The 27102-nt window shown below is 37.8% G+C and overlaps 2 protein-coding genes across 3 annotated transcripts in view; both read right to left on the reverse strand.

Annotated features, from left to right (window-relative positions):
- The window catches only part of LOC144450787 (uncharacterized), a 15614-nt gene extending 6919 nt beyond the window's left edge, over positions 1-8695 (reverse strand). Inside the window, exons 1-7 of the mRNA XM_078141506.1 lie at positions 8380-8695; positions 4706-4791; positions 3749-4222; positions 2857-3306; positions 2025-2492; positions 942-1397; positions 1-54 (exon numbers count right to left, since the gene is read on the reverse strand). The exon at positions 1-54 is cut by the window's left edge and continues 399 nt beyond it. Coding sequence (XP_077997632.1) covers positions 1-54; positions 942-1397; positions 2025-2492; positions 2857-3306; positions 3749-4222; positions 4706-4790 — 1987 coding nt within the window. The 5' untranslated portion in view covers position 4791; positions 8380-8695. The remainder of the gene's footprint in view (positions 55-941; positions 1398-2024; positions 2493-2856; positions 3307-3748; positions 4223-4705; positions 4792-8379) is intronic.
- A 1415-nt stretch (positions 8696-10110) lies between these two features.
- LOC144450808 (uncharacterized) lies at positions 10111-26672 on the reverse strand. Of its 2 annotated transcripts, XM_078141543.1 has the most exons (12): positions 26584-26672; positions 23363-23506; positions 22805-22896; positions 21160-21624; positions 20021-20479; positions 17608-18054; positions 16295-16756; positions 15516-15974; positions 14599-15063; positions 13740-14192; positions 12124-12244; positions 10111-11637 (listed from the first exon to the last, which is right to left on the reverse strand). In XM_078141543.1, the coding sequence occupies exons 3-12, from the start codon at positions 22893-22895 to the stop codon at positions 11613-11615; spliced, it is 3447 nt and encodes a 1148-aa protein (XP_077997669.1). In that variant the 5' UTR covers position 22896; positions 23363-23506; positions 26584-26672; the 3' UTR covers positions 10111-11612. The 2 variants fall into 2 exon arrangements, with proteins under 2 accessions (XP_077997669.1, XP_077997668.1); XM_078141542.1 differs by lacking the exon at positions 23363-23506.
- Between the last annotated feature and the right edge of the window lie 430 nt (positions 26673-27102).

Raw genomic sequence — 27102 nt, forward strand, 5'->3', positions numbered from 1 at the left:
GTTTGTATTCCAAGTCGGTTGGCGACGTTACCTTGAGGCCAGTAGCAGCAATATCTGAAAAAAATAAAGCAAGGAATGACGAATCAATCTAGTCCAGACAACAAAAATCGTATAGAGTCTGTAATGTTTAAAATCTAACATCATAACCTATCTAGCTATTTTTTTAATTTATAAAATAAACATTGGACAGAAATTTGACTCTGCAGAGTAGCATTGATACTAAGTTTTTTTTCACTTTAAATAAAAAGAGAAATACTTTTTTTTTAATTGACAGCGTTTGTTCTTGATATGACTGTTAGGTTTGCAAATTGCGGTCTCTCTTCTTTATTGGAAGTCCCCTCCCAGTGAAGCCCTTTACTTGGAGGCCCACTCTACCATACTTTCCATTGATTTGATAAATGTCCCATCTATGCTGTCAGTCTTATTAATACATGTACTACATTGAGATACTTGGTCTCTCCCCTTCCCCTTCCCCTTGGCGCTATTTCTTAATTTGCTGAATGACCCTCCCTGCCAAGATTCCTCGTATTTTTACTGAATACCCTCCACCGCTTGCATTTTATTTCATTTTATGAATGTCTCTCCTTGTCTCTCCATTCCCTGTTTTTGAATGACTAGCCCTTTGTTGATACCATTTCTTTTATGACTGACCCCCGCCATTTCCTTTCGTTTGATGAACGTTCCCTTCATTTTGCTATTCCCTCTTCACTGTGATGAGTGACCTACCATTTCTTCGGTACCGCTCCACCAGCACCTCAGACCAATCACTACAGAAAACGCCCGTTATAGTGGTCTGAACTAACACACCAATAATTCAAAAAAAATATAATTTATCCCTGCATCGATGGAGTTTTTCAATGATGGCTGGATAAGCTTAATGAATAAAAAGTGTAGATCAACCTTAAACATTATAAATATACCTAACTGAATAGAATACTAACCGATGAAACATTCCGTGTTGCCAGCTAGACCATCACCAGGCGGGAAAAACTGCAGACAAAAGTCATTGGTTTCGGGATTAGTTTCTTTATAGATGCTGTCTTCATGGACGGAGATTTCTACGCACAGATATATCAAATCCTTACATCTTGCCGCATGCAGATTTATTTTGGCTGGAGAAATTTGAATACTGATTTCCCCGTCTTTATCAATACCCTGTCGTAACTCGTTTTCATCTGCAAATTCTATATACAACACTTCTTTAGCATCCGCAGTCTCCAGATTACCACTATCAGACAGATAAACTTTCACATCAAAATTCTGTTTTGGGTCATCAGTCGACGGAAGGTCGCCAGGTCCTCTATTCGTCACCTGTATATCGATATTAGCATCGGTGGGTGTATCCAACGGGATTGGGTCCGCAGACGGCGTAACAACCATTCCTATTGGCTCGATATCTGTGGGAATGATCATGATACAAACAGGATTGTGTGTAAGTGACTAGTACTTTTCATCTGGTGGCTGGGGCATTTTGGATAACAAAAGTCTCAAACTTCTATAATGTGATAACAAAAAAACCGATCAGTCATTTCAGACAGTTTCAAGTTGGGGGAAGAGGGCTAAGAAGTACATATTTTCTATTGAATTTTTTTGGTGATAGACCCGATGCATCGCGTCTTAATCACTATGCCGACTGTTGTCCGTATCCTGGTCCGACCACTATGACAGCACGTTGAATGCGGTTTATTTGAACGGCACCAGAGTTCACTTTTGAAAGAAAAAAAAGTTTTTCGTAAATCATGCAAATTTCTGCCTCTGAAAGACTATATCGTAAGTTTGTTTGACAGTCCTTAGTTACTGGGCGAGTTTTTCGTAGCGTGGGACCCTAAAGCGCACGAGTTTGAAATGGATGATCGATTGTTGCGCTTGCCGGCAACTGTCAGCAACGGTATTGCAAATGTCGTTAAATTAATGTTCTGGCATAAATGCCTCAAAATATGTATGTACGTTAAACGACAATTTTTGTCGTTTGTGTAAGTGCGAGTAAGTTATACATTGCATTTGCAACGTCGAAGTTGACTTACCTACATCCAAAATTGGACAACTTTTATTTCCAATGTTGTCTCCAAATTCTTGACACAAGATATTGTTATCGGGATGGGACTCTACATAAGGAGCTGTAGGGTCAGCCACTACTTTGAGACACACACTCTGGTACGCCAGACATCTTGTGGTGTCAGCTGGTAAGGTACACGTAGCACTAATGGAACCGATGGCCAACTCGTTACCGTAACTTAAGCCATCTTTTAGATTTGTTGTCGCGGCAAGATCCACGGTGCAGACAACCTCGTCCGTTTTTTGATTGTAGTCATCTCTATGGTTTATGAGGTAAACCTCGAATCCATAATTATTAGGACCAGTCGAAGTCGAAGCGTCGATTTGTTGATCACCAACATTGATCAGGACACCGTCGATAGCAATTGTATTGTCAACGCCGATATCATAGATGGTATTTTCCCAATCCTGTACCTCGAACGACTGCACTTGTAAATCTGTATGGGAAATATGGAGAAAGAACGTTGGGGAATTATGGACTCGGAGACAATTACAATGAATCTGTGGGTGCAAACAATGCAAATACTAGTACTGTGTTAGAATACTACCGACCGATAGTCAAGTGCACAGCGCCCTCACGAAAGTCTGAAAGAAAATATGCAAATATGCAAATATGAAAACATGCAAAAAGCACTGTTGATGACTGTCAGTTTTGAACGTCAACCCCGGGCGTCAACCTCTTTCATCAGAGATTGTCTGCGAACAGTCGAAACGAGAAGTTATAATAAATATTAAAGGCTGGTTTTCTATACAACACGGATTTGATCTCAAAGTTCTTCTTCACTGTGGACGAATACTCACCTATGCCGTCGACGGGACATCCGTATTTTTCCCCCACTTTGCCGTCAGCCACAGTACCAAATTCTAAGCAAAAGTCGTTGTTTGTTGGGTCATAATCAACGTAGTTTTCCGATCCCTCGCCAATTTCTACACAGACATGGGTTATCTGTTCGCACAAGTCATTCTCCGTTGGTATTGTGATATCCACTGAAAACGTTGGTGACAGCGTGGTACTTTCGTCAGGTGTGACGTCATCAGGATACTCGACAGTTATTCCGGTCTGTAATTCCTTGACTGCAGCCAACTCAAGTTGAGCATTGTCTGTTAGGTAAACCTTGGGAGCTAGAGGGGTCGTCAGAATTTTCCCGCCATTGTTTATGATGGTGGCTTCGAAAGTGACGGTCCCAGCTGTGCCGGCAAGATAGGTTATATCACTAGGTGCCGTAACTGTGGCTAAGGTAGTTTCAATATCTGGGAAAAAGTCAAAATCGACATTCGTTACACTGGAGTCACTAAGGCAAACAGTACACAATATACTAGTATCACATTTTGGTATTGCAGCAAGCCAAAACTTACACGGACTCGGATCCAGATTCAAGCTTTTGCTCAAGATTTAAACCCCTCGCTTTCAACACGAGAAAACTGCAGTGCCACTTCACTACGGATATCGTATTTATTAAGTACAAAATCTTTTTTTATAACTTGAACAATTTTGTTTTGCAGACATATCTTTGACTGCCCGATGTAAAACACAATGTGTCGGTTGCAGCTCTGTGGATTTACTTGAAGTTGTTAGCAGTTATCGATAGAAGTGTAGTAAAGGCAGTAATAAGTGTGATTAGATTTTTGCTTTATGTTAGTCAAGGAAAAACGTTAAGATAAAAAGAGTATGTTATCTTAAAGAGCACCTTACCTATGTAACATTTGAATATTCCAATTTTGTCATCATCTGTTATTGGTAAGTTAAACTCCTTGCAGTGAAAATTATTTGTCAAATCTGGATCAGTCAAATTTGTACTTGGATCCAATTCAACATCAACACAGAAGTAGTTCACTTGTTCACACGCCGTGGATGGAATTCTGATGTTTACACCATCGAGGGTGAAGCCACGAGTATGGTCCTTGGCGACTGCTTTTCGCAAGTCACCCGCTACCAATGATCCAGAGTCCAAATAACCTAGGTCCTGAGACACAGCATCGGCAGCACGGTTGACAGAGTCCGATAAGTAGGCGTGTATTTTGAAATTAACATCTGCTCCATCTGTAGCTTCTGCAATATCAGATGGCCCATTGTTCTTGAAGTTGATTACTGGTATAAGTCCACTGTCTTCATCCAATGGTATGATATCTCTCACAGAATTGACAATTACATACATCATTTCAAGATCTGAAATGACCATCAAAAAGAGTTTAAGTCGAGCGTTTGTCACAAATAGATAACTTCATAATATACCATTAACAATCTGATAAACCCCAAAACAGACACACGTATGTACGTATGTACGTATGTATGTATGTATGTATGTATGTATGTATGTATGTATGTACGTATGTATGTATGTATGTACGTACGTACGTACGTACGTACGTACGTATGTATGTATGTATGTATGTATGTATGTATGTATGTATGTATGTACGTACGTACGTACGTACGTACGTATGTATGTATGTATGTATGTACGTACGTACGTACGTACGTACGTACGTACGTATGTATGTATGTGTGTGTGTATGTACGTACGTATGTATGTATGTATGTACGTACACATACACACACACGTACATATACACGTACATACACAGACATCATACATACATACAAACACCCAACTCTAGCACCCCCTCTTACATATTTGTAAATACCTACCTGCTTCTACGGCCTTACATACATGTATGTCATGACCTACAAAGAGTAAAAACGCCAACGCTAACAGTCTTCGAACTCCCTCCATACTGTAAGATAGAGAAAAGGAAATTTAACATTTTTGTATTAAAGGCAGGTTTATCATATCAGTGGTGTCAGTTGTGAGCACGCTATTACTTACAAGGGTAACAAGTGTCACATATGTAAAGGTTCAAAAGTGTTCACAGTTTTGCATGTTCTTGTCTTCCAAAGATATATGACAGGCATTCATTGTCTCTCTATTGTGTGTTTTTTCAGTGTCAATTTTATCACATATCACTTGGTTTCAGGTGTATATATTCAATAGTTTATCCTATCCTTCAGGTGTATAAATTTAATCGTGTATACCGCCTCCTTGATTACGTCATTCCACTGACTACAAAGTAACTTCAGTTTGTTTTCTCTTACTGTGGCTATTTGCTATTCTTTCAAGCTATTTTCAACATGTCTATCTATCTGTCTGTCTGTCTGTCTGTCTGTCTGTCTGTCAGTCTGCGTGCGTGCGTGCGTGCGTGCGTGCGTGCGTGCGTGCGTGCGTGCGTGCGTGCATGTATGTATGTATGTATGTATGTATGTATGTATGGAACAAATTAATGGATGGGGTTATATAATATTTATATGTAAACAAGTACCCTACAAAAATGGATGACGACAAATTATTTTTTCTCACAAGTATTCAACAATTATGAATTGTTTGAGTCTCGTGACGTGTACCTAAATACGTCACAATTCTATAGAGTACCTATCGTTACTGCGCCCCCAAACACGGTGAACGGTCTCCTTTTTCATATAAGTATGGAAATTCACATATTGTGTATAGATACCTTACCTTGACCGACCTGGATAGCTATTTACCTAAATCCTAGGAAGTCGATCCCAAGAATGTCAGTGACACTATGGATCACATATATATATTTGGGTGAACTCTACTTTGAACAACAACTTTGTAAATGTTTCATTGCCTCCACCAAACATAACTTTTTTTCGACTTTGAATCTCTTGGACACCAAAAAGAGACACCTATACAGCAGTGACCTTATATCGTGACATTACGAAGACTCTTTGTACTGCATGGGTGACCCAGCCTACGCCCTCGTTCCATGACCTCAATTAGAATGTACGTCAATTCATACATACATACATTGTTGGTAAGGTGGAGCAACTTTCATTGATAACTATGGACTCATTTTGGTGAGAGACGTCAGCCGATATATACTTAAGCGTCACGCCCTTATTTGAGAACTGTATACAGTGTACATTAAATATACAATTGATTCTAAAAGAGGTGGTTGAATTCTGCAGGAGTGGTTGGACAACAACTTGAAGACTACACCTTTGCGGTTACTGTCGTTCAGAAAAATGCAGGCGTATTGAAGGTTTCGAGTAGGGCATAATAACGTCTGTGATAACTCGATTTTTTGTGAACGAATTAAAAACATAGATTATGGGTGGGTACGCCCGGGCCTAGGTGTGGTACAAAATCAAGTCTTTGCTATAGATAATCAGGTCAAGCTCAGTGGATTAAAAGAGAAACATATCCACCATGTTAAGGGGGATCACGAGAAGTGTCGGTTGCTTGTTTGTGTTGCCTTCACCTCATTCGCATTTCTGTTTCACCACGCACGTTACTATTTAGAGCTTCGGGTCGTGCTTGACCGATCTCGTTCTGTGAAGAAGTCCTCGTTGCAGAGTGGCACGGCACCACAGTCGATTTGTTTGCATACATAAAAGAAACCAAGGCTGTAGCACCTCTTATTCACAACGAAGACGTCTTTTGTTTGTCGATGACCTCAAATGGCCTTGGCACACCGACTAATTGTGAGATATATACAGCTTCACAATACCCGTGTGTTACACCCTACATTCTTTGTGGGAATATACTGTACTCCTTTCATAATAAAAAAATGTGAAATATGAAAAGATATTTGTGAAGTTTTTTGAGACCCAATTTGTCAATTCTAATTTATGAAATCTTATTTTGGGCGTTGTGGACAACCAGGAAAGTATTTTGTTCACACGTTTCTATCACACCGTCTACTATTCATAATGCATAACATTACTGCCAAATAAGGCACGAATGACCTTTGACACCATTTTGTTGACCGGGCAGAAGGACTGCTAAACCTTGAATTACCCTTGTTTAGGGTGTCAGAGACCTTCAGAGTTACCGAGATCCGAAATAAGTCATTCATTTTGGTATAGTTGTTCTCAAAGTTCGCTCAAACTAAATGGTTGCATTTTCGTTCACCCGTACATACAACTTACCAAACTTTGAATTTATATATGCAGAATTTGTTCGCAGACGTTGATTAAGTGAAATTATACAAAATAAATGAATGCAACTATGGTATAGACACTAATGTGAGGTCATGTGCTCTTTAGTCACCGGACCATAGACGTTGAAGAGAGAATGTCTGTGGTCAAACCAGACAAAATCCACTAATCCCGTTTATCTAGTAACCATTTATCATTAGTATACTGTATCTGATATATGTATATTTCTGAATATTATATATATATATATATATATATATATATATATATATATATATATATATATATATATATATATATATATATACATACATATATATATATATATATATATATATATATATATATATATATATATATAATATGTTTCATGTCATATATAATTTCACAGAGTCGATTGGGCATGGTGATGTATTAATTTTGTCTTTCTCAGTTGTTAATTGTATTTGGGATATCAAACAACTCTTCTACTGTTATTGTGCCGCTACTACAGATTACCATGACAACACTCTTGACGATGATATTGTCTCTATATTGAGATAATGGATACATGTCTGTATGCCAGCTCACTGCAGAGAGAGTCAAAGTGTTCCATTGTGCGAGAGTTGCTTTATGTGTAACGTACACCGAAACTTTCGGGTTGGGGTGGAAACCTTTTCAATTTTTTTTAATGGCGGTCACATATAAAACGTTTTAGGGTGGGGTCAATCTTGTTCAAGGAGATTCACGTTATGGAGTACAGTGATATGACAGTGTTGTACGTATATTATCCCGTTGACTAGATATGTGCGAAAGCATAAAAAAGAAATACCTATCCCATCACATTTTTTATGTCTGCTTCTATTTACGATCTGGTACGTTGACATAGTTATGTCTTGTACCTGGCCTGTTTCATTACTATACCAACTTTCACTAAGGCCAAACGAGGTCAGCTTTGAGTAACTGAATGAAAGAGTACAGGCTGTGATTACAAAATGAATACACGTGCACATTTAACCGAATATCTGGTAGAAAATTGGATAGATACCCTGACTAGCAACAACCAAACGCCTTAGTCCAAATAATTGTCACTTATTTCTGGCCTCACATTCGGATTCCTTTAACTCAAATAATGCTGGTGCGTTGATAATAACATAATATCAAATACGTAGATATTTAGATGAGAAAATGTCTATGTTTTGAAGTGTACTGCAGTCTATTAAAGTATGTTCCTACAAGTGCTTCGCTATGTTGCCCTAGAATATCCTAGGTAGTCTTGGTCACGTGAGACTGTCTACAATCTGCCTTCACTTTCTTAGTTGTACTTGCTCTGGTAATTACTAACGGACAAATCAAACTCTACTACAAGCTAATCAGTCACTCACCTGGTTGTGGACCCGATTGGTAACGGTAACCCTCAGAAATCGTCCTCCGATCTAATCTTGTCTTTATCGTCCGTGGAAACCCTCAGTGGTTAAGGCATACAGTACTGTCACTTCGGAGTTGACCAAGGCTAAATATTCATATATTCAAGCAGGTGAACCTAGGTGGATTAGTACCGCCACAGGGGCCGGGTGGGTATTAATAGCCAATGAAAATGTGGGTGTGACTTTTGTAATGAGTTCCTAAGGTAACACAACCGTGACAGAAAGTCAGTAAGTGATACTAGTAAACCAATGAGTCTTTAGCTCAGTTGGGAGAGCGATCTGAATTTTGAAATGAAAAAAGTGAGCCGAAATGGTAGCTGTTTAAATGAATGGAATCGTCTGTTATATTTCAGCATAATAAAAACTCTCGTCATCAGACAAGTTTTCAAAACCAAATGGCACTGTTTTCTAGTGCGCCTGCTCTATTCTTCTACGCCCAACTTGAGGCCAACAATAACAATGCGCTGCAATCTAAGTTTGTTGTTTATGGTATAATATGTAAAACAGGGTGGTGCTATGAATCATACAGGTGATATGTCATCTGTTCTTATTTCAGACAAATAGAGAAACTTACAAAATGAATCAATGGCTTTAATGTAAATGTGAACAATGAAAGAAATCACTACAGTCATAAATGTCGTCGTCGTGGCGACATCACCATCATCATCATCGTCATCATCATCATCGTCGTCGTCGTCGTCGTTGTCGTCGTCGTCGCCACCACCACCACCACCACCACCACCACCACCACCACCACCACTAGCACCACCACCACCACCGTACAACAGCAGCAGCAGCAAGAACAATAACAACACTACTACTACCACCACCACCACCACCACCACCACCACCACCAACAACAACAACAACAACAACAACAACAACAACAACAACACTACCACCACCACCACCACCACCACCACCAACAACAACAACAACACTACTACCACCACCACCACCAACAACAACAACAACACTACTACCACCACCACCACCACCACCACCACCAACAACAACAACAACAACAACACCAACGATGGCAGTAGTGCCCCTATCATAGACGTAGTATACACTAAAAAAAATAATAATGGTAACTATATAAATATGGATATGTACCTCGAACATTACAACAGAATGAGTTATGATATCACTCACTTCATTTTTAATATCTGTCGATATTCGTGGGTTTATGCTCTACTTCGGCCAAGGCAATATTTGAAAAAAAAATGTAAGCTCATTGAACATGGGGTTAAAAATGTAAGCTCATTGAACACAGGGTTATATAGTCTTTGAACACGGGGTTATATAGTCTTCCAAATGCTCCAAGGCCAATTCGATTCAGGGAACAAATGGTATTTTTCCAAAGAACACTAGGGGGCGACAGGCTCAATAATTCACTCTTTACCGGTTTGTATTCAACACACTGTAGAGTACCATGATTTGTGTATCTCCATCTCTGTCTGTCTGTATGTCTGTCTGTCTGTCTGTCTGTCTGCAACAGAAACATTCTGCTGTGTGTATTTTGTACTATTTAAACTACAATGTCACTGAGAATGCGACAGTAAACGTAGCCATTCTAACTACATCCGAATAGTTTTCATACGCAACTTACAAAATACACAATGTAATTTTTTCAATTATTAAATTCTATGTAAAACCGTTTGGTTTTAATACTAGTGATTGCATAGGTATACAAACGATAATAAACATTTCGTAAATATTGATCAAATGATTAAACAGCAATATAAGAAACAAACTAATTCTATAACATATCATGTATGAAGGGTTTATTTTGTACATACATAATCAATAGAAAGTACTGAAACATGACAAAGAAAGATCAAAGAAGAACAAAAAGCTATTCTTTTCTTAAGAAATGAATGCTAATTAACTGACTGAAAAAATTGACAGTACTATACTTGGGCCTAAAGAAATTTTTGAAAAAAAATTTTGGTTCACTGCCGACCCTAAACTTTGGTGGCTTTTTTTTTTTTTTTTACATATTCGAGATAAAAATCGCGAAAATTGTGTAGTCTCGCCAGAAATAGTGGAATGATGTGGAAACCGACATCAACTTAAAAAGACAATATAAACTGTTCTTCCAATCTGTAATGGCGGTATATCTGATGGGAAGAGACCAATAACACAGAGACCATATGGAAAACAACGGGAAACATAACTACCAGAACTAGACACCCAAACATGAAAAAAAACCAGAATCTAACCCCCACCTGTTCTAAAATTGAGCGTAATCGGAACAACACAATTTTTAAAATCAGGTCTTACATTAAATTACATCGTAAGTTTCCTTGTAATTGACACTAATTGCTTACCCATGACGAATCGTGGACTAAGAATCTTACAAAAATTTGGTAATTACAAATTAATCTTACATATAATACTTTTCCCCAAAAAAATGTTTAGCATATTCGATGTTCTTATATGCCACACTAATTATACATCAATACATATTTTTCTGAAATCTAAAATCTAAATAAACACCTGCTTACATTAAAATACATTACCGGTGGCTACGCAGTGCTATACACTGTCAACTTGAACGTGGCGCCATTTGGTGCATGATAGCATGATTTGACACATGTGGTTTTATGTAATGTTATCACTGCGTATTTCCATAATCAATACAGCCATACTCATCGATGCACATCGGTATGCTACAAAGCGAAGATCAACTCTGAACCAGTTTTCGTCAAATGTAACCATCTAGTAAGCTTGCATAGTTAATTATTCAAATCAATAATCAATATGCAAAACCTAACAAATACACGACAAGCTATACACTAGCATCTATTTACATATATCAAGCAGGTATGAAAATTATAGGTAATGCAAAGTATTCGTAAGTATGCAAAAATGCACACATATACAAGAATAAGACGGCGACAACGTCACTTGCCTATACATGGAAGAAACAGAATCACAAGATGACCTGATTTGCATAATTTTCTCACTTCAGTACACTCTGTCTATGATTACGAAACAGACAGAAAAGTATACAAAAATGGAAGTTTGAGAAATTTAGAAAGATGGGTGACGTGTTTTAAAATTCAAAAACAAGAAACAAGAGAAACATAACTAATCTCTTCTGCAGACTCTGCAATATAATGTTGGCAGAGCCTCTGATCTTCGAATACGTCTCTGCTAGTATGGCTTGTACAATGCTATTCATCTTAGGCCACGTATTTGGGTCGCTTTCTAGAAAACAAAATAACACGCATATCCATGGTTTAATATGCCTTTATTGGCCTTATACGAAAGAGATTGTGTTATCAAAGACTGCCACATTTTGGTTTATTGGCACATAAAACTTATTATTGACTGACAAACCGATCATAAAGTTCAGTATTGATATAATAATACATGTATTATCTGAGTGTGGGTGTGAGGTTTGCATGTGTTTGTTTGTTTGTTTGTCTGTCTGTCTGTCTGTCTGTCTGTCTGTCTGTCTGTCTGTCTGTCTGTCTGTCTGTCTGTCTGTCTGTCTGTCTGTCTCTGTCTGTCTGTCAGTCAGTCAGTCAGTCTGTCTGTCTCTGCCCGTCCGTGCATCTGTCTGTCTGTCTGTCTGTCTGTCTGTCTGTCTGTCTGTCTGTCTGTCTGTCTGTCTGTCTGTCTGTCTGTCTGTCTTCTGAAGGATTCTACGTTTTGATACGATAAACAGATATTGAAGGAAACTGTACTTACTTTCTACATCCATTACATATACCCACAGTAACACCAATGAGAACAGCCAGTACGACAACAACAATGATAACTATAGTGTATGTTATAGGTAGACCAAATGTATCATCAGGGTCTGGTGGGTCTGTACAGAAATAAAACAGAGAATGCATGCGCAGTTAATACTGATAATAAGAAGCATTAATTCTATAAATCAATAGAAAATTCATGATAATTACTAGAACGGGTGTCATAAGGGGTGAGATCAATAGTTCAATGTAGGATAAAAAAACCCTAAATTCTTTCAGTTTGGTCTCAACCCCCCTCATCCTCCTCTAACTAAATTGGCCAAAATTGATCACAGCACAGTCAATTTCAAATCAGTATGCAGAAGTATGTAGTGTTATGAATACAAAGTGGGTATGTAGTTAAGAAAAAAACCGTTCTTTTGTGTCATGCATTTAAAAGTCTTCTATTTGTCAATTTGACAACATTTTTTTAAAGAAACATTTTTATTTAGAAACAGATCCAGTGATACTAAAATTGATTTTGTAGGAGAAGAACTAAAAATGGTCCAAAACCCCCAGCCCCAAAGTAAAAGAATTCAGTTTTGTCTTTATCCTATATTGATCTCGCCCCTAAGTCAGATATAGACTAAAATCTTGGTAATTACTAATAGTTTTATTAATCACATATTAAAAGAATTTTTGATAAAAACTAGACTGAATTCTATAAATCTCGAATGCGTTCTATAAATCACAAAATAGAATACCAGCTCACAACATGATGCACTATAGGGTGACAACTATTGATTTCTTGATAACCAGGAGTTCTATAAATAACAAATATAAAATTCTCTCATAATAACCACAATGACTTTGATAAATACCAATTATAGAATACTTGATGATTGCGATTATTATCCAGATAACAAATATAGGATAGTTCTATAAATTAAATCACATTAGAATATTTGATAATTGCTAGTATGGGTTAACCAATCATGATCATAGAATTTGGTAGATTCTATAATTAATATAATTTTATAATTAATTAGAATATCTACGATGAGTACTGCACACAATCATGAGTTTAGAATTTTTTCAACAAGACTGTGTACTATAAATCACACATACAAAATTCGTCATAATATTTGAATATCATAATGTATACACTTTTTAAATCCGCGGTGTTTGGTTCTGTCAACACCTTTTCCGAAGTGCAATAATTAGATATTATTTCCCAATGTTGTTCTTCCTTCAGCCATGGGGAAATACGAGTGACCTAAGGGGCCCTTATCACTACGAGTTGCTAGACGAGTAGTGACAACCCTTAGCTTATGACGAGTACATTCCGTGGCTGACTTCAGAAAAACGTTGGGGAATAGCATAATTATACCACCGCCAGTAATGTAAAAAAAAATCGCGAAAATTAATGGCAATTTTGAGCATTTTGACTCATATTTCGAACACAACAGAACCAATGACGTAGACACGTGTTGTCGTGACATAAAATGAACACAGCAGAACCAATGACGTATACACGTGTTGTAGTGACATAGAACGACCGGAGTATATATTCCTTTTTTGTTGAACCTAGTTCGTGCATAGTCAAAGAATCCATATATGATACATAGTTACCTGCTGAACAGACAATTTCCCCTCCTTGGCCAGCCACAAACGGAATACATTTTTTGTCATTAGGTTCATAGCCGTCGTCGTACCATCCCTCGTGTTCAATCTTCAAACACAAATAAGACACCTTTGTGCAATCCTCACCAGGGATGGTTATGCTAATTTGAAAGATGTCGAGGAGGACAGTGACACCCGTACCGACCTCGTGCTCCCAACGAAGGTCGTCGCCATCTTGCATGACGTCATCTTGTTTGAGCAATGTTGAGGCACTGTCTATGTCCATGCTGCTAGATAGATAAACTAGAGGTCGGAAGTTGTATTCATTGTCCGATGGAGTGTGTCCTACGCCTACTGACCCGTAGTTACGAACTGAAAGTTGAATATCTAGTGTATACGCTTTGTTTGGTTGGTATTTAGGTTTGTTTGGCTTCGTCACATCTATGTCAACTATTCCAAGATCTGAAATAAAGGTAAATCCACAAAATGCATAAGAAGCCACACGGCTGCTCAAGTAATGCATATTAATATTTTTAAGATTGAAGAATAAAATGGCCATTAAAACAATGTTGGTCCATAAATCATCATAAAAATAACGCCATGCATGGTGCACCTTTTGATTTGGCCAAAGTAGGGATACTGTGACGCTCTAACAACATCTTTATTATATTTTTTCTGTTATGACGTCACATTGGTCACATTTTGTCCTCATTAATATGCAAACAACTAGTACTTTGAAGAGTTCTGTGGCATGGCTTGAAATGACTCAACGTTAAGATAACAACCAAAAGAAAATCGCGTTTCATGTACACTTTAAATGCCATTGCAATTGTGTAATAATGCAAAAGTTATTTTACTAGTTTCTTACCGATAAAACAAGGTATGATTCCAGCTTTTTCATCATTGTAATCCCCAAATTCCAAACATGCATCATTATTGGTCGAGTCAGGATCACTAAACACGAGATCATTTCGATTCAGAGTTACGTTGACACAAATGTGAGTGATGGACAGGCAGTCCTCCAGAGGGATGTTAATTTGAGCATCGTCCTTCTTTAGCACAATGTCAGCACCACTAAGAACCCCGACAGATAAGGCAACGGCATCGTACATAACCTTTCGTGCATCTACACGTATAACATTACTGGCGTCTTCCAGATTCGCATTATTGGTGAAAAAGAATTCGAGGTCATAGTTCACTGATTCTGACATTGCTGGGGTTAGGTCACCATCTCCGTTGTTTGCAATACCCACATCAATGCTGGTTGCTACGTCTTCGTCGAACTCATACACTGGCAGTGATGGACGTACAGTCAATGAAGTCACGGAGAGATCTTGAGGAAAAAATCAAAACCAATAATAGTTCCAGTGCATAAATGAAAATAAAACAACTAATAACTCACTAGCTCGCTCGCTCACTCACTCACTCACTCACTCACTCACTCACTCACTCACTCACTCACTCACTCACTCACTCACTCACTCACTCACTCACTCACTCACTCACTCACTCACCCACTCACACACACCCATCCACCCCCACCCACTTGCCCGCTCGCTCGCTCCCTTGCTCATTGAATAAATGTGTGAATAAATGAATGAATGAATGAATGAATGAGTGAGTGAGTAAGTGAGTGAGTGAGTGAGTGAGTGAGTGAGTGAGTGAGTGAGTGAGTGAGTGAGTGAGTGAGGAAGTGAGTGAGTGAACCAAAAAACCAATCAACAATTTTTTTTTCATTCGCTCTGTCATTTCTCCAAATTTACATGAATAAATAAATATACTTACCAATATCAACATCACAGTTCTTGATACCAGGAAATTTACTATATACAGAACCAAATTCAACACAAATAACATCATTTGTTGGGTCGCTATCAATATATTTCGAGTCCTCATGTGCAATACTAATACATACATGGGTCAGTTCCTCACATCTAGCCTTTAGAGTTGGTATGGTAATCTTCAATGAGATGCCTGGTATAGCCAGATCTGTGGCTTTACCGGATATTTCTAGACTGTATTCACCATTTGTGGTGCTCACAGGAGTTTTATCCGAATTCAGATAAGCACCCTTGTTTAAATATACCTTGGCAACAAAGTTGTTTCCATCGTCTGTCGCTGGTATAGATAGTCCACCATTATTGGTCACGTAGAATGTAATTTCGACGTCTGTTTCAAAACCCGGTTTGTATTCCAAGTTGGTTGGTGACGTCACAATAGGATGAGTGACATTGATATCTAGATCTGTGTGAAAAAGTACAAGGTAGTAAAAAAATTATACTTAGCCATATATATAGACACAGGCGCAGTCAATCTTGACAATGTGTTCTTTTGGCACTACATTTAGTTCCATTTCAAATGTCTTATCTGTCTCATTTTTGTTGGTGTTGGTGTTGTGTTGTGTTGTGTTGTGTTGTGTCATTGTGTATTGTTTTTGTTTGTTTCGTTTTGATTCATATAGTGTTGTTTTCCTTTGTTTTGGTTCATTTAGTTTCGTTTCGTTTCGTTTCGTAAATTTAAGATTAGCATTATTTCCCGATATAAGTAATAAATGTATCACTTACCTACAAAGCATTCTGTGTTACCAGCTTGCCCATCACCTGGTGGTTTAAACTGCACACAGAAGAATTTATTGTTTGCATCGATGTCTGTATAGATACTGCTGGAATGTAGTGTCACTTGAACACAGAGATACACCAATTGCTCACAACTCGAAGCATCGAGATTTACAGGTGCTGATACCAATAGATTAATTTCACCGTCTTTGTCAATACCTTGCATCAAGTCTGATTCATTGACAACAAAAGCATCCTCTACTGGTTCTTGTCTGGTGCCTGTTGCCGGATATAAATCTTCGCTTTCAGACAGGTAAACTGTCACCACGAAGTTCACGTTAGGGTCAAGAACCGTCGGTAGGTTGCCGGGTCCTGTGTTTGTTATGGTTATATTTATGGTGGCGTTGGTTGGTGTATCCAATGGATAGGGGACGACAGATGGTGTTACAATGGCTTGTGAAGGTTCAATATCTATAAAGTTAAGACACAGAAAGCAAATACAGTCAAATGCAACGGGCAAACTCTTAATTTGAGTTTGTTTGTTTGTTTGTTTGTTTGTTTGTTTGCCGGTTGGTTGATTGGTTTGTTTCTTTGTTTGTATCTGAACAACAGTTTGTTCCTTTGTTGCAGGTATCTCAAATATACCAAGGATTTGATGATGCTGCCCGACAGGACTAACTATATATCAGTCCACAAAGCAAACAAAAACACAGACAGACAAACAAGCCAGTTCTAATAAGTAATACACTGAAGCGCACTTAGCATGTCTGTTAGTTTGAGGCAAATATAATACAATGTATGTACTTTCCGAAATAATTTTTAGATCGACTTAATAGTTCTCTCTTGTCGACACCGTCACACTACAAACAAATTGTCGTTAATATATGCAAGGAGGAATCAAGATCTGCTATGCTTGTTATATGCTACAGAATATCTGAAAATGGCACCATTTTTGGATGCAATTTTTTTTCTATTGGGGAAAACAAAGACTGCGTGGCGGCGTGCGATCTACTGTTTACAGCATAGACAGTCCAGTGTCTATAGTTACAGCAAAAGATGTATGTGGTTTGGTAAATGTGTATCCTTCAACATGATTGATCAACAAGAACATCATTTTAAATTAGTAAAGAAATGATGTAAATTCTGTAAAAAATGAAATGTTTTTATTTCCATGACTGTGTCTCGATGATCTGGGCAGGACACTGTAAACTGAAGTTGACAATTTTGGACCATAAGCTTATTATAAAGATGTTTTGAATGAACCTTGGCTCGTCATGATCTAGCGCAGATGAATCAAGATAATTTTAGTATTTTCAACTCACCTACATTTAGAATAGGACAACGTTTATTTCCAACATACTCTAGATCTCCAAACTGCTGACACAAGAAGTTGTTATTGGGTAGTGCCTCGGTATACGCAGAGTCTACCACTACTTTGACACACAGACTCTCGTACGACATACATAATGCCGTATCAGCTGGTATGGTACATGTAGCACTAATGGCGCCGATGGCCAAAACATTGTCAAATGCTAAACCGTCTTTTAGATTCATTGTATCAGCAAGATCCACGGTACAGCCCACGTTAACATTTGAGGAGGACATTAGGTAAACCTCGAATCCATAATTATTGTTCATACTAGTGGAATCGAAGATTTCTTCATCACCCATGTTGGTTATGTTACCGTCTATAGTAATCGCAGTAGGTTGACCAATATCATAAACAGTATTTTCCCAATCATTCACTTCGAACTGTGTCACTTGTAGATCTGTATGCAATGAAAAACAAGTCGAAAAGATGACTTACTATTTGTTATGAGGATAGCTAAGGATGTGTGCGATAGGTGGATCAACAAGAACTGATTTCCTGCGAATTATTTGACAAAACCCCACAATATATTGAGAGAAATAGTTTAACAACATCGAATATCAATACCTGTGAGTAAAAATGGCAGCCTGATTCAAGTGGTATAAATGATATAAATGGTATTTCTCTGATAAAAAAAAGATTGCAATGTTCTGTATTCATTGCAGTCGATTTTAAACTTTCTGGCATTCTTATATACCTCATTAAAGGTGCTTTAATATAAGGATGGGAAATAGGTATCCTTTACTATGTCTTTGTACTTCAAACAATGAGAGAACAAAACAAATAACAAAACAGCAACACAAACAATCAAAAAAGAAAAAAAGGAATTTCAATGTGAATATATAGTCCAAGTTCAAGATAGTCCAAGTCCGTCTTTATATTTCAATAATTTAATAAGAATTGTTATTAGAGTTTGTTATTAATCATACATACATGATGCTATTTGTAAATAAACTAGCCCTCAAATTAGATGGAAGCGCCAACTGGCAACACTCGTCTACAAATCCGTAACAGGTAATGCACCTCACTGAAATGTTCAATCTTTCCAACCAAATTCATCTTTATAGCGCAAGACAGGCCAGTCAAGGTAACTTATACATCCCTACAGTTAAAACTGAATATGGGAAACGGGCATTTCACTCTATAGTGGTGCTGTTCTATGGAACGATCTACCCTATCCATAAGATCAGCTCCGAACGAATCGATATTTAAAAGACATCTTAAGAATGTATGTTAATATTTTTTAAAGTACGCTGTGCATCTGTAACATTTTGTCCTCATTTGTCCCCTTTTTTTCCTTTATTTTTCTGTGTATGTAATCTTGCAACAGGTTCCATTGGGAGAACAGTGCTAATGCACTGAAATGGTGTCTGCATATGAAAGATTAATAAATAAATAAATAAATAAATAAAAATAAAATAGGTGAGCAAGGGTAAGAACACAATCACCAGTCACCGAATGCGCACGTTGCATTCCATATAAAAAAGTATTTTTATATATTGAAACATCGCCATTTAATGATCAATTGATTATTCATTATTACAAGTGATTATTAATCCAAAATATATGACCATTTCTCTTTCATCATGCCCCTCTCCTTGTTCTCCGCATCGCCCCCTATAACCGTCATTTGATCTTAAGCACTGTATGTTTATCTCCGAGTAAATTGTTACTATAAATGGATGCGAGAACACAAGTTGGACATCGTTCCAGAGGAAAAGTGAAATCATATGACTAGTATTAAACTTGACTCTATATTTAGTTCATGTGGCATGAATACCTGTACTTGAATAAAATATATTATTACAGTTAAATGGGTTTCAACTACTACAGTAATACTTCGTCAACTAACAAATCATTTGTGTTGTAATCAACTCTTAATTCCACTACCAACGCAAGCCAGGGTGAACGCGTTCGAACAAAAATATGGGTTTTATCTATGTAACGTCAACTCACGTCTACGTCATTGGTCCTGCGATGCTCGGGTTAAAAACGCTCCAAAGCCCCTTTACTTACCCGATATTTCTTAAATTATGCTTGCAGAGGTGTAATTAAGTTATTCCCTAATATAGTTCTTCGTGACGTAAGGGTTTTGTCAGTACATATACATATATTTTGGCTATTAGCGAGATGGCTCCTTAAGTCGGTCGTATTTTCCTAAACTGAACAAAGACAAGTAATGAGGAATAACATCTAAATAGTACCGTCAACATTAAAGGGACATGGACCAACTTCGGAAATAATTTTTTGGTCTAATTTAAAAATACTTGATATGATACACTCAAATATTCGAACCAGGCCTATATCCCTTTAACATGCTCGGGTTGTGATATTCATAGGCAATCGCTAAATGACTACATACTTACCGATTCCATTGACAGGACAGTCCGTTTTCACACCTACTTTACCATCAGCCACTGGACCAATTTCCAGACAGTAATCGTTGTTTGTGGAATCATGGTCATCATAAGAAGTGGATCCACTGATAATCTCAATACAGACATGGGTTACAGCGTTACAGATATCACTAGCCAGCGGTATGGTAATACTAACTTCAAACGGCGGGGACAGATGGATGTTTTGCCCCTCCGCGACGGTGTCAGTGTATTCATGATTTACCTCCCCTTGTTCTTCCTTAACACCTGCACTTGCCGATTCAAGTTCACCGCTGTCTGTTAAATACACCTTGGGCTTCAACGGAGTTGTTAAAGGTTTGCCGCCGTTGTTTTTGATGGTGACGTTAAATGTAACTGTTTGAGCAACGCCAACCTGATAGGTGATGTCACTAGATGCTGTAACCATGGCAGCGGACGTAGCTTCAATATCTAAAAGAATTCAAACAGAACGAAAGTAGGTTAAAGTCTAACTAACTAAACTGCATTCTTCAAGTTCAATTACGATTGAAAAACGAAGTTGTCACTTTTCTGTCATTACCAATTCCTAATCCAATCTAAACCAAATCATTTCCGAGATACAAAGGATTATGGGATTATTTGTAATTCCAGTCATGATAATATGGGTTGAATTGATCGCAAGGATCGCCCTTCCTGCAGTAGTCTGGGTAACCCAAACTAAACTATATGCAGTCAATACGACAAATTGTTTACAACAGTAAGTTTGTAATGCCTGTAGGCAGAGCCCAATATCAGGCGAATGCGAATGTGCAGGAGTCCCCGGGGGGGGGGGGGGGTCGTCTTTAGCTTTATTTGGTTTAGTCAAACTGAACGATACTCTTGAAGTTTTTATTTACAGCAGTGATGGCAAATGTAATCAAACCCATGCCAGAGTGGGCTCGAATACCGTCTGCAGTGGTAAAGTGCAAGTGGTTTAACTATTTTACCACCGATGGCCCCATGTTGATTCACGGATTCATCCTAATGATTGTATGGAATGATGCCAAAATTAATACACATTTAAGATCATTCAATGTCATAGGTTCTCACGTTCCTTATTAGTCTGTATATCTACTGCAATTAGTTTCATATATTCTAATGAAATAACTCACCTATGTGACATTTGTATATACCAATTCTCTCATCGTGCGTAATAGGTATTCCAAACTCCTTGCAGGCGAAGTTATTTAATGGATCAACGTCGGTGAAACCAGTAGTGTTATCGTGTAGAACTTCAACACAGAAGTACGCCAATTGTTTACACGTAGTGGAATCTATAGTGATGGCTGTGTTATCGAAAGTAAGAGCACGGAAGTGGCTCACGTTGACCGCCTGTTTAAGAAGATCAGACGACTGCGTCAAATCAACAAGGGATACAGTAGTTGCGGTGGTATTTGAAAAGCTGGCAATAGCGTCTGATAAGTAGGCACGCACGGCGAAGTTGTTGTCGGTGGTTCCCGCAGCAATGTCAGTTGGCCCATTATTTCTTATAACGATCACTGCTTCGAGTCCACTGTTAAAATCCAGGGGGATGATGTCATGGATAGAATTAACAGCTGAGTATACTATTTCAATATCTGTGAAAGTAAAGATGAAAAGTCTGATGAACTCTTAGACTAAATCTATGTTTTAGGCAAAATCGAACCTATGCTAAAAACAATGCATATGTACGCCACTGAGGGCGTTATCTTAAATTTTTGGAAGTAAAGTTGAAAGTAGTGTTGGTGATTGAATACTTGATAATATTCGAATAATTTCAAACATTTCTAAGACTTTGAAGTTTAAATGCATAAATTTATTTCTACGAATTAGTCGAATGCGATACAGGTAATACGCAGTATTAGCAATGTCTGAGAGTGCGAGGTTGGTAACTGACGGATGGGGGCGCGGTTTATTTATGTGACGTTCGCGCTAGAATTTCAAGATGGTTGTCGTCTGCAAGGCATACCTGACCGCGTAAATTTTTCGTGGTAAGCGATTTTTTTGGCCAAATAATTGTTACCTACCTCAGTCGAAAAAGTTGCTAAGATGACTGCGATGCAACAGGGTGTAATTCAGCGATAGCAAAGCTTGCAGACGTAGTTTATGAGTCGCTAATCTGACCCATTCTCGCAAACCAAAGCTGACACAGTGAAATAACTTTTGGATGGTGCCGTAAAAGAGGGTGTGGTTTACGATGATGATCTGACCATCTGTATACACTTTGTAGGTAAGCACTAATTCGAATTAAATCAATATCTAGAAGACCTTGTAATTTGGCATCCGAATTTCTCGCCAAACGTACATCTGCTACTTTTTTTGGTCCACTCTCAGAGTCGTCTGGTTCCACTAACGTTCTCAAATTTAGACTAATCGCATTTTCAGCCAACCTAAGAAAATCTGCCTTGGACGCACTTGTTTGGCCTTACTCTTTAGAGCAGCTCGTCTCCCGCGTAGCGACTTTTGAAACCACTGTCTGCGAAATTGTAGCCCTACTAACAGCGCCCCACTCGTCGGTTACCATGGGAAACGTTGTACTTCAAGACATTGCAAATATTGCATATTGAATCCCACGGTTATTGCGTCATAAAATAATTAATACAAACCCGTGTTCTGGCTTAAACACGGTTCTCCTACTTGTGATAACATAGCATCTAGTCTATCAAGTATTCTCAACTCATTTCAAAAGTCATGGTCAAAATTACCCCTTCTTGTCGAATTCTGAGAGTACACTTTTTTTCGCATTGGAAGACGAGTTATGACATTGTAAGTAATTACCTGCCGAGTCTGTGGCGTTAGATGGCGGAATAACGTAAAGTAGGACTATTGATAACACCAGGAGTGTCAGCCTTGAAGAGTATCTCGCCATTCTGTAAGGTAAATTGAACATTATCTATCTATCTCAGTGTCTGTCTATCTATCTATCTATCTATCTATCTATCTATCTATCTATCTATCTATCTATCTATCTATCTATCTATCTATCTATCTATCTATCTATCTATCTATCTATCTATCTGTCTGTCTGTCTGTCTGTCTGTCTGTCTGTCTGTCTGTCTGTCTGTCTGTCTGTCTGTCTGTCTGTCTGTCTGTCTGTCTGTCTGTCTGTCTGTCTGTCTGTCTGTCTGTCTGTCTGTCTGTCTGTCTGTCTGTGATCGATCGATCAATCCACCCATATATATATATATATATATTTATATATATATATATATATATATATATATATATATATATATATATATATATATATATATATATATATATATATATATATATATATATTTATATATATATACACACAGCACAATGCACACCATGGCACAATAAAATTCTTACGTTCATATACATGATGACGGATTATCCACATTCCTATGGTAGAAACAGGGCAGGGTATAAAGACAAAAGTAAGAAGATCATCTTTTATTGTACCGTTGATGGCGTCAGCAAGACCCTACGACGTACTCCTGGTAATTCCCGGGCCTTCATGTGATAGATATTAGATATAACATTAATTTAATTTTTAAATCGCATTATCGTATGTAACTCCGCTTATAGAATTTCAATAGAAGTGTTATGGCAGCACGACACCCATTTTTGAAGTTCGCCATCAAATAAACTATTCTCGACGTATTTTAACGTTTACAACTGCAACTGCCCGTACGCCATTTGGAATGTTTCCATCCTATATATTTACAGCCATCAAGTCCACATATATGATGTTGGTAGATAAAAAATGTACATCATTTTTAAATTCTATTGTCTTTTTTTCGTTATTCAAAGTTTTGCAATAATTATGATATTCATAAATGTTTTAAAATATCATAGCAATGCAAAGGACAAAACATCCCCCAACCAATCAGTGACGAGATATGTGCAAATTAGGGAGATGTTGTGTATTCCCTATGCTGAGAGGATGGACCCAATGTGTACATCCACATTAAAGGGAGAACAAATGGGAAGCAGATTTGGATGAGAAGTGGCAAACCGTACACATGGGCGAGGCATTGTGGGAAATAAACTGAGGCATTATGGGAAATCAAGAATGCTAGGAGCTTCAAACTTCTTGAAACAATGTTCAGACAATCGAGGTCAGCTGTGAGAACAAAAACAAACAAACAGGTCCTTATTGTTTGTTGCTCTTTAATATATATATACACGTATATATATATATATATATATATATATATATATATATATATATATATATATATATATATCGACTTTTCGTATTCTAAAGTTTGAAATACTAATATTTACAGAGTTTCCATTAACTTTAGGTTAGTTACAGTTGTGTGACCATAGGTCATGTGACAATTCTATGCAAATCATGCTGAGGTTAATCGTGCCTTCACTTGTGACGAAACCATGATGCATTCCAATCATAGCCTATGTTTGTGAGGACAGGGTCAAAGGTCACGCCAACATTGTATAGCCTCTCGAATGACTGATGTTGCCGTAACTACTTCTGAAGTGTGTCTTACGTATTCAGCATTGTAAAAGTATCGGCAACTTTGTATGACCCTATTCAGTAAATAGACCATTGAAATATCGGTTCTAGGGAACAATAGTTAGTCTGTGATTCTATAAAAAGCATCAAGCCGCATTCCCGGCAAGCATTGTTCTTGAGATACGACGCTGTTTCTTAGTTCCTGGTTTAATGTTTTCAAAATTTTGAAATAACACGTTTTGCGTATTTTTTTCCCGGTAGAATTACATTTTTTTGTAGGTTTCTGCATTTATAACTTAAAGACTGTAAAATGTATAATGACAGCCATATCACGTGAAACACAACTTCGTCTGACTTGACGAAAAGCTTACTAAATTTGCAAGTAACATTTCATCGCCTACGTCAACAAAAATCTTTACTCGATCATCATGAAAAGAGGCATTGTACCTACTGGCAAAGATTATTCCTAATATTTATAATTTTGCTACATTTCACTTTCAACTTAAATCTTACTAACATCGTAAAATTTAATAGTCTGGCTTGACAAACATTTTCCAAACTAAGCTACATTTCCTCGTCTGCGTCTCCAAAAATCTCACTAACATTGCCGAATTTCTTACAAAGATTGCTATATTTTGTCTGCCTAGCCGCGACAAAATCTCCTTCAGACATAACAATGATACTGTTATCCTATCAGACAATCTACAGTAACAAAATGTGAGCATTGCGAAGTGCCAGACGACAAAATTGCTAGCGATAAAATAGGGAGATTTTTCGCGCCAAGTGACTCTCTTTCAGATTACATGGTTTCCACTGTATCTGTCTGATGGTTTTATTTTAACCGCTGTAAGCAATCCGTCATCCGTAGTTGAAAGGATTCGTTTCAAATTGCACACACTGTACTGTTCCAAACACGAGAGATCATCATTGCGAGACAAATTTGTAAACTCTCTCGTTGACGTTTCAAGTTTGATGGCAGATTACGCTAAATTCGATTTTGCGAAAACCACCAAAAAATTATCAGTAACTTAGTAATAGCCATGAAAATATAATACTGGAGATAAAACGAGGTGTCACGGATGAATGGCTCGAACACACCCGGGATGCATACCTGGCCGATTTAACATTATCTTTTCAGACTAGCTTGTCAAAGTGCCCGGAGTTCAATACCTCTCACAAATTATCAGGTATCATAATCATTGTTACTATATGACGTAGTCGCCATTACTATAAATGCCCCAGACTTTTCTGTGCTTTCATCGCATATGCATCTACTTCATGTATTTACGAGGTCCACTCTTAACGTCGGCCCTAACCACACTAAGCAGTAAACACCACATCTAGGATAAGGAAATGTTAGGCCTTCCACTTCAAAATAAACATAATACTTTACATTACAATAACTGAATCTCTGAACACAACTTACTCTACGGATGAACATGAAGTCTTACAATAGACAGTGCATACAAAACTTACAATATATATTTCTACCAGGCCGAGAGGCCGTTAAAGAAAATCATACATATGATTTTCGATGAGAAAAGTTAATCCTGCAATTCTTGATGGAGTGATAGTATCACGAACTAATTGTCTTGAGGTCGATCGCTAAATTACTGTTTTATTCGCATACCCATCTTACTTCACTTGGTATTTTGGGAGTATATAGTGTGAGGCAAACATGGTGTAACTATACCTCTGGTCTAAAGTTTTTGGGATTCAGTGACCCCTATTATAAGTTTGAAAAGACGGGACATGAACAGGAACGATACATGATATGCGATATACACACGCGTTTCTCTGAGGTGTTTGCACTTCGTTCAACGATCTATGGACTAGGGAGAGGGAATTCTAGTAAGTCTGCAGACTTTCTTTCATAGTTGTTATCATATTTATAGGAATGGAAATCGTAACATACCTCGGGAATTCAAATAGCGCCTCTTAACACTCCATTATTGTACCTGAAATTCTTTATAAACACGTCGTTATTGATTCTTTTCCTGACCGCCCATCATTTCCTCATGAAGACTAGTCCTAGGCTAATAATTTGTCTTCACATTCCAAGTTGTACTTAGTTAGGATTTAAGACATGTATATAAGAAAAAATACTGACCTGGATAATACCTGATTCCCAACGTAGATTAGTCGGAGCTGTAACTGTTGTGTTTAATTTGTGAAGGCGTCGCCAACGATCTCAGGTCGTCTTCACCCTCGCAACTTGAAGGGGTGTTTATTATTCATATATTCAGATACATTGTACATTCGCCGTCACTGGAGGCGCTCCAAGAGTCTCCCTCGCCACAATTCGTGTGATTGTAGAAGCACATGTAATCTAACATCGATCAATGGTATCATTCTGAGAGTTGAGTGAGTCTCAGTTGCATTATCTCACGCGAAAGCCGTCCATTGAATTATAAACATTCAATTGTTTTACCTATCCCAACTTCAAAAGTACAACTGTTGATGAAAGAGTGGGATTTGAACCTGGGACTAAGTCAAGCTGAAAAATGGTTTTATGAAAACACAACACCAATCACATGATTCAATAATCAACACGTGGCTAGATCTCTTGCATTGATTGGTTGACTCAACAGTCAACAGGTGGTTAGATCTCTTGATTTGATTGGTTGAC

This window comes from Glandiceps talaboti, chromosome 20, assembly GCF_964340395.1.
Source record: "Glandiceps talaboti chromosome 20, keGlaTala1.1, whole genome shotgun sequence".
NCBI lineage: Eukaryota > Metazoa > Hemichordata > Enteropneusta > Spengelidae > Glandiceps > Glandiceps talaboti.